The sequence below is a fragment of the Micromesistius poutassou genome (genome assembly GCF_964030765.1).
Source record: "Micromesistius poutassou genome assembly, chromosome: 4".
In the NCBI taxonomy this organism is placed as follows: Eukaryota; Metazoa; Chordata; class Actinopteri; order Gadiformes; family Gadidae; genus Micromesistius; species Micromesistius poutassou.
The window spans coordinates 19,269,695-19,277,314 of NC_140274.1; the positions used below are offsets into that span (position 1 = coordinate 19,269,695).

General features: G+C 56.4%; 1 protein-coding gene across 1 annotated transcript in view; it reads right to left on the minus strand.

The window, feature by feature from the left end:
- The window catches only part of prkd2 (protein kinase D2), a 33,208-nt gene extending 28,051 nt beyond the window's left edge, over window positions 1-5,157 (minus strand). Inside the window, exon 1 of the mRNA XM_084467423.1 lies at window positions 4,276-5,157. Within this exon, the coding sequence (XP_084323549.1) occupies window positions 4,276-4,614 (339 nt within the window). The 5' untranslated portion in view covers window positions 4,615-5,157. The remainder of the gene's footprint in view (window positions 1-4,275) is intronic.
- Window positions 5,158-7,620: the final 2,463 nt, after the last annotated feature.

Genomic DNA, 7,620 nt, shown 5'->3' on the forward strand with positions numbered 1-7,620 from the left:
CAGCCAGACGGACATTCAGCCAGACAGCCGGACAGCCAGACGGACGTGGTGCTGAGGGTTGACCCAGTAGCACCATTCCTCCGTTCTGAGGTCCATCCCCGAAACCAGCTCAGAGTGAATCCCACAAAGGATGAAACAAAAGGGAAAGCGACCTGATACTGATGACGAAGGGGTTAGGGTGTCAGGGTGTGTGCTCACGGCTCAGAGGTCAAAGACGTGGAGCGGGAGAGACAGCGTGAGGACTGAACCATTGAGGAGCATGTGTCCCGGGAGAACTCTCCTTCCCTTCCTCGGGTCTTCTGTGTTTCACAGAGTGCTCCCTGAAGCCCCATGTTCTTGTTCCAGAGGTCCCTAGCTCTGGGCCGTTTGAACTTCAGCATTTTGTTATCATTTCTTAAGGTCTTCAATTTCAAAATAATTTTCCGACATTGGCTTGGTTAGTGTCTGAGTGGTTTAGTGGTAAGACCTGCTGATGAAAGTTCTGAGGTACAACACACACACAGCCACACACAGCCACACACACACCAGGCTGTCAGCAGCCGCCCGAGGAGGTGATGTTGCTCCACACATGAAGGGGCATCACGTGGTACTCTGACGCATGCTGACAGCACCACCGGCCTGTTGGCATGCAAACAGAGCCCGACATGACCTGCCCACAGCGCATTCACACTCAGCCCTCCACGCACCAAGGGCTTTGATATACAGTGACAACACCACCACAACCTCATGCCCTCCCTGATCTGAGTTTGTGAGTTGAGACTCACAGGAGGCCGTGTGGATGGGCCTCTGCCTTCTCAATCCCACCCATTCAGTCCCCACCAGACCTACAACCGGCGGTCGCAGCGGAACCAGCTCGTCGTAAGAAACCTTGTTTTACACGCCCATGAAATCATGATCATCACCAAACCACCAAACCAGTCCTGAATCAGGGAGCAGTGCTGCACCAAACCAGCCTTGAATCAGGGAGTGGGTGAGGAGGCGTGAGGAGGCGTGAGGAGGCGTGAGGAGGCGTGTGATGGCGTGTGATGGCGTGAGGAGGCGTGGGCGAGAGAACAGGGAGGGTGACTCATCAACCCACCCCAGGTCCATTGTCTGAGCGGGACCCTGAATCCCACAGAGCAGCAGGGGGGAATACCTCCGCGCTCCGCCCGGAACGCCGGGAATGAATCCTCAGACGGAGAGACGAGGGAGAGGAGGAGGAGGGAGAGACAGGGAGGGAATGGGGGGAGGGATAGGGAGAGGAGGAGGAGGGAGAGACAGGGAGGGAGAGGGGGGGAGGGATAGGGAGAGGAGGAGGAGGGAGAGACAGGGAGGACGAGGGGGGAGGGGCACAGGGAGGGGGGAGGGACAGGGAGGACGAGGGGGGAGGGAGAGGGAGGACGAGGGGGGGAAGGACAGGGAGAGGGGAGGGGGGTGGGACAGACAGAGGAAGAGGGGGAGGGACAGGGAGGTGCAGATGTCGCAGGTGAGGACTGGACGAGAGGCTCCCCGAGGGAGAGGAAGTGGCCATGCAGCGGGGGAGGGCGCTGAGGGCGGGGCTGCAGGGAGGAAAAGGGGGAGGCCACTGGGAGGACAGTGGGAGGAAACAGGGCAGCGCCCCCCCCGCCCCCCCCTCCCCTCCTCTCTGTCCTGGAGACAATGGAGTGCCGAGCGGCCAACATGGCGGACAGGAGAGAGAGGAGGAAGTGAACTCTGGAGGAGGAGAGGAGCAGGAGGTAAAGGAGAGGGTCTGGGTCCAGCTGGAATACTGTAGAGGTTCTGAAAGCACCTCCTGTTTAGAACCTCACAAGAACAGGAACAGCATCAGATGGGGATCACAGCTCAACAGACTTTATGCTTTTAGTGCTGGTTTACAGCAGGAGGAGGAGGAGGAGGAGGAGGAGGGCAACTGAATGTGGGGCAGAGAAGAAGGAATTCTCGCAAGGTGAGGGGAGGGAAAGGGAGGGAGGGAGGGAGTGTGGGGTTCAGTGGAAAGTGGGGTGTGAGTCCTGGGTGTTGGTGGGTTTGGGGTGTAGCCAGAGGGTGGGGGGGGGGGGGGGGTAGGCTGGCAGAGATGGAGGAGACGCGATGGAAAACGGTGTGAATGGAACACAGGCCGCGGACAAACAGTGACTCACCAGGCTGGGAGAGACCAGGGTGGAGGTGGAGGGTGGAGGGTGGAGGGTGGAGGGTAGCCAAACAAGTAGCCACCCAGCATAGAAAAACTGCCCCCCCAACGGAGATAGAGAGACAGACAGAGACAGAGAGAGAGAGAGAGAGAGAGAGAGAGAGAGAGAGAGAGAGAGAGAGAGAGAGAGAGAGAGAGAGAGAGAGAGAGGGGCCCCTCAACACTAAGCTCCAGTCTGGGGGCTCCTGCCAGGGGAGCAGACTTAGGTGTGAGACGGGACAATGGAGAGTTTGTCCTGGCCGGTGTGTGTGGTGTGTGTGTGTGTGTGTGTGTGTGTGTGTGTGTGTGTGTGTGTGTGTGTGTGTGTGTGTGTGTGTGTGTGTGTGTGTGTGTGTGTGCGTTTCAGTCATCGTTCAGGAGTGTATTTTTCCCTACTTTCTCCTCCTTTCCTCTCCATCCTAGAGGAGCTGTGTGACTGACGCCCACTAACCCACTGCCTGACTCCACCTTCAGGCTGGAGCTCCCACTAACCACTGCCTGACTCCACCTTCAGCTCCCACTAACCACTGCCTGACTCCACCTTCAGCTCCCACTAACCACTGCCTGACTCCACCTTCAGGCTGGAGCTCCCACTAACCACTGCCTGACTCCACCTTCAGGCTGCAGCTCCCACTACCCACTGCCTGACTCCACCTTCAGGCTGGAGCTCCCACTAACCACTGCCTGACTCCACCTTCAGCTCCCACTAACCACTGCCTGACTCCACCTTCAGCTCCCACTAACCACTGCCTGACTCCACCTTCAGCTCCCACTAACCACTGCCTGACTCCACCTTCAGCTCCCACTAACCACTGCCTGACTCCACCTTCAGCTCCCACTAACCACTGCCTGACTCCACCTTCAGCCTGGAGCTCCCACTAACCACTGCCTGACTCCACCTTCAGCTCCCACTAACCACTGCCTGACTCCACCTTCAGCTCCCACTAACCACTGCCTGACTCCACCTTCAGCTCCCACTAACCACTGCCTGACTCCACCTTCAGGCTGGAGCTCCCACTAACCACTGCCTGACTCCACCTTCAGCTCCCACTAACCACTGCCTGACTCCACCTTCAGCTCCCACTAACCACTGCCTGACTCCACCTTCAGGCTGGAGCTCCCACTAACCACTGCCTGACTCCACCTTCAGCTCCCACTAACCACTGCCTGACTCCACCTTCAGGCTGGAGCTCCCACTAACCACTGCCTGACTCCACCTTCAGGCTCAGCCCTTCAGGCTGGAGCTCAGAGACACGCCGCCTTGACTTCACTTCCTTCCTGAAAGTCGCGGTGCCCAGAGCTCAATGCCCAGCGAGCGGAGAGAGAGAACGGAGAGAGAGAGACGGCTGGAGAGAGACCTGACTGTAGGCCTGTCTGACTGCAGGTCTGTCTGACTGTAGGCCTGCTGACTGTAGGCCAGTCTGTCCGACTCTAGGCCTGTCTGACTGTATGCTTGTCTGTCTGACTGTAGGCCCTCGGACTGTAGACCCGTCAGGCTGCAGGTCTGTCTGACCAGTAGGCCTGCTGGTTCCCCCACCTCTCTGGTTTGAATAAGCGTTGGAAACAAGTGGGTCCATGTAAATGCAGAACTGATCCACAGCCCAAACTAAAGGGCGGTGACACACAGCAGCTCCTGGACCACTCCTGGCCGTTCCCCGCTGAGGAGACCATGGTGGGGACGGACCCACATGGACTCAGGCAGAAGCCATGTCTTCATCAGCAATAGATAACTGTATGAAAATGGTTTTATAGACCACACGTACGGACAGACCGCAGTACAGACAGACCGCAGTACGGAATCAACTCTGGCGAGGAATGAAAGGTGCGCATGAGAGAGCTACAGGGAGACAGAGCGGGAACGACATGGAGGAGGAGGAGGAGGGGGAGGAGCAGGGGGAGGAGGAGGGGGAGGAGGAGGAGGAGGAGAACAGGTGTCCCTGCTACACCTGGAGGAAGAGAAGCTCCGTTCTAATCGCTTATTACATGGCTTCCATACGCACGCACATAACCAAACACAAACACTGGCACCCACGAACACACTGGCACACGCAAACACACACTCAAACACAGTCTCACACACACACACACACACACACACACACACACTGTCACCTCCCCCCCGGCCTCACCTTGGTGTCCACGATGGAGCAGGCCACCTGCTTGACGTAGGCCAGGTCTGCGGTCTGGGGCAGCAGCACCGACTCTCTGCTCAGACCGATCTGGATGATGAAGGAGACCCCGGCCGGGACGGGGGGCCCCGGGGGCATCAGGGGCCCCCCGGGGCCGAGGCCCGCCCCCATCACCAGCCCCAGGTCCATGGTGGGCAGGCCCCCTGCGGTGGGCGTCGACGGCAGGGACATGGGGACCCCCTGCTGCATGACCTCTGACCCGGGGGGCGAGGGGCCCCTGGGGGGGAAGAAGACCTGGGCGGCGGGCCCCGGGGACAAGCAGGGGCTGACGTTGGCCATGGCTCCCCTGGTCCGATAACACCGCCTTCTGACAGAGCTGCTCGTCTCCCGCCTCACAGCATGCAGCCGGGAGTAGAGCACTGGTCCTGTGGGTCCTGGTCCTGTGAGTCCTGGTCCTGGTCCTGTGAGTCCTGGTCCTGGTCCTGTGAGTCCTGGTCCTGTGAGACCTGGTCCTGAGAGTCCTCCTGGTCTAACCCGCCCCGGATCGTGAAGGAAGAGATCCTGTACAGGAAGCAGTGGTGCTCTCTCTCTCTGTCTGTCTGTCTCTCTGTTCTCTCTGTCTCTCTCTCTCTCTCGCTCTCTCTCTCTCTCGGTTGGCAGCCTGTCCTCAGACGTCGGAGCTCATTGTCCTGGCCTAACAAGCGCGAGCTGTGTGTGGGAAAGAGTCATAAAAAGGCAGTGTGAGGAGGGGAATCGTACCTCCTCCTCCTTTTCCTTTCCCTCCTCTCCGCCCCCTCCTTCCTCCTCCTTCCTCCTCCTCCTCCAACAAGTTGCTCTGCAGAGGAGAAAGTCCACCTCCCCTCAGCTGAAGCTCATAGTCTGTCCTCCTCTCCAGGCTGAGCTCAAAATGGCCTCCCGGGCAGGAAACGGTGCGAGCAGGAGACACTTCTGAGCCTTTTCTATTTACAAAGTGTTGCCTGTTTCAGTTTCAGCCTCAGTTGAATGTTTTCTGAACAGAGCAGAGTGAACACCACCCTGGCCCCGCCCCGGCCCCGCCCCCAGCCCCGCCTTCCTGATTCCTCATCTGTGAACTTTCTACAGCAAACAAGGAAGTGAATTGACAGACAGCGGCCCAAGCCAATAGGAGGCGGGTACAAGTGATATCACAAGCGCTCCCTTTGCTCACCCGGCCGGTCGACTTCCACAATGCTCCCTCCTCCCTTCTGCTGGAGGCGGAGAGGCCGGGGTTAGTGATGGGGGTTAGTAATGGGGGGTTAGTCGGAGCTTAGGTAACCCAGCTCCTCTTACACGGCCCTGACTACAGCCTTGCTCCATTGTCAGGGGAAATGTTTTTCCTGTCAGTCTTCTCTTGCGCCACCCTCTTATTGAGCTGCGCCATAACCGCCGCGAATAAGTGGACACACAACTTACTACTCTTAATCAAACATAAAGACACACAACTCCTGATCAAACAAAGGCAATAAACACACACGCGGCTTTATGATAGACGCGTGTGGTGGCACCTCCATCGGCAACAAAACAGAACTTACTAAAGAGACACTTGTTCCCTCTGTTGTCTAATTAATCCAACTTCCTTATTTCATACTTCGTATGTTTACAATAAACTATCCTTACGAAACGCTGCGTCGGGCGGATAATGAAGTGGCCCCTGACGTTCTTGTATCTCACCACACGGGGGCCACGGAACGCGTGGACACGCCCGCCCCCTGCAGGCAGACGGCGGTACTGCAGCTGGGGGGGGGGACCAGCAGAATCCCAGACCCATGCCACTCACCCATGTGTGCACCATCAGCTCCATGCAAATACACACAGTCCCACTACAAACACTTCTTATAATAATAATAATACATGTGTAATTAATTATCTCATGAAAGAAGTTAGCCTATGTACTGCCAACTACAGGGCAGGGTTAACCACCGTGCTACGTAGCACAGAGGCTAGGGTTAGCCTCCACGCTACATAGTGCAGCGGCTCACCCGGCTAGCCCTAGCCTCTGTTCTCGTAGTGCGGAGGCTAACCCGGCTAGCCCTAGCCTCTGTTCTCGTAGTGAGCTGAATGTGTAACATCTCCCTGCTCTCTTCACTGGAGGACTGATACTCTCTTAAACTCTTGTTTGGTTTATACTGGTATTAGCAGTAGTATTCCTGTGTTATTTCTATAATGTTCTAGATTCTGTCCTGAGCCTGAATCAGTTTGAACCTCAGAGGGTTCTGACTGAGGAGTTTCCTCCTGCTGCGGGCCGCATTCCATTCAGCGGGGAAGCCCCGTCCCAGAGCAGCCCAAAGGTGCACTGGGAGCTCTGGTGACCGGGGGGGCCCGGCCAGTACACTCCACCCATTGTCCCACTGGGGTAATCCCACTGCCCACACATCTGATCTCACTGGGGAGTTCTTCAGGGTTTTTACAGTCATCAGGGCTGTATGTGGCTCAGGAGGCAGAGCGGGTTGGCTGGAAACCGGAAGGTTGCTGGTTCGATCCCCGGCTCCTCCTAGCCGCGGTTTCCGAGGTGTCCCTGAGCAAGACGCCTCGCCCCGACTGCTCCCGACGAGCTGGCAGTCACAGATCTCTCCTCTTCTCTGACGTTGAAATCTAGTGACATGTCTGCCGTCATGCATGAACTCGGCTTATTATGAAGAACGTTGGTCGGCCCCCGCAGTGAGACTCTCACTAGTCACAGACCACAGTGCGGGTGTGTACACACGAGTGGCCCTACCTTCAGGTCTTCAGTAGGACCTCAGCAGAGCGTGGGGTGGACTGCAGGTTCCACCTGCTAATGGAAGCTCCGTCAAATAGCACGGATGGAACTGGAAGCCCTTCCAGTTTGTCCTGGAGATGTCAAAATGGAAACTGAAAAATATTTGATCCTTACTTATTTAATTTAAAATGAGGCAGATTAGGCAAAGACTAGCCTGTTGGATTAGAAGTTATGAGCCTGTAGAGAAGGATTTCCGAGTAAGTTATTCAAGGATAACTATCAACGAACTCTAAGGTCACGTATGTTTTCATAAGAGTGAAGCAGTGACCAGGAGCCATTTTGTGTGGCTGAGCAGGAAGTGTTGTCATAAATAGATCACTTCCACAGAGCCTGCTGCTCTGTGGAACGAGAATGAAGCAGAGAATGAAGCGGCTCGGACAGAAGGAACGTGTCTGTGGGCTGTTTACCAATCCTGATGAAAGTGCTTCTAATGACAAACATCCCAACGAGGTCAACAAATGAGGCTAGTATTAGAGGCCCTTTGGGAGGTATGGGCGCCCCCAAGTGGTCGACTCTGTTTTTACATGTGGCCTACTTCAGAAATATAGTGATCTACCCACATTTGATTA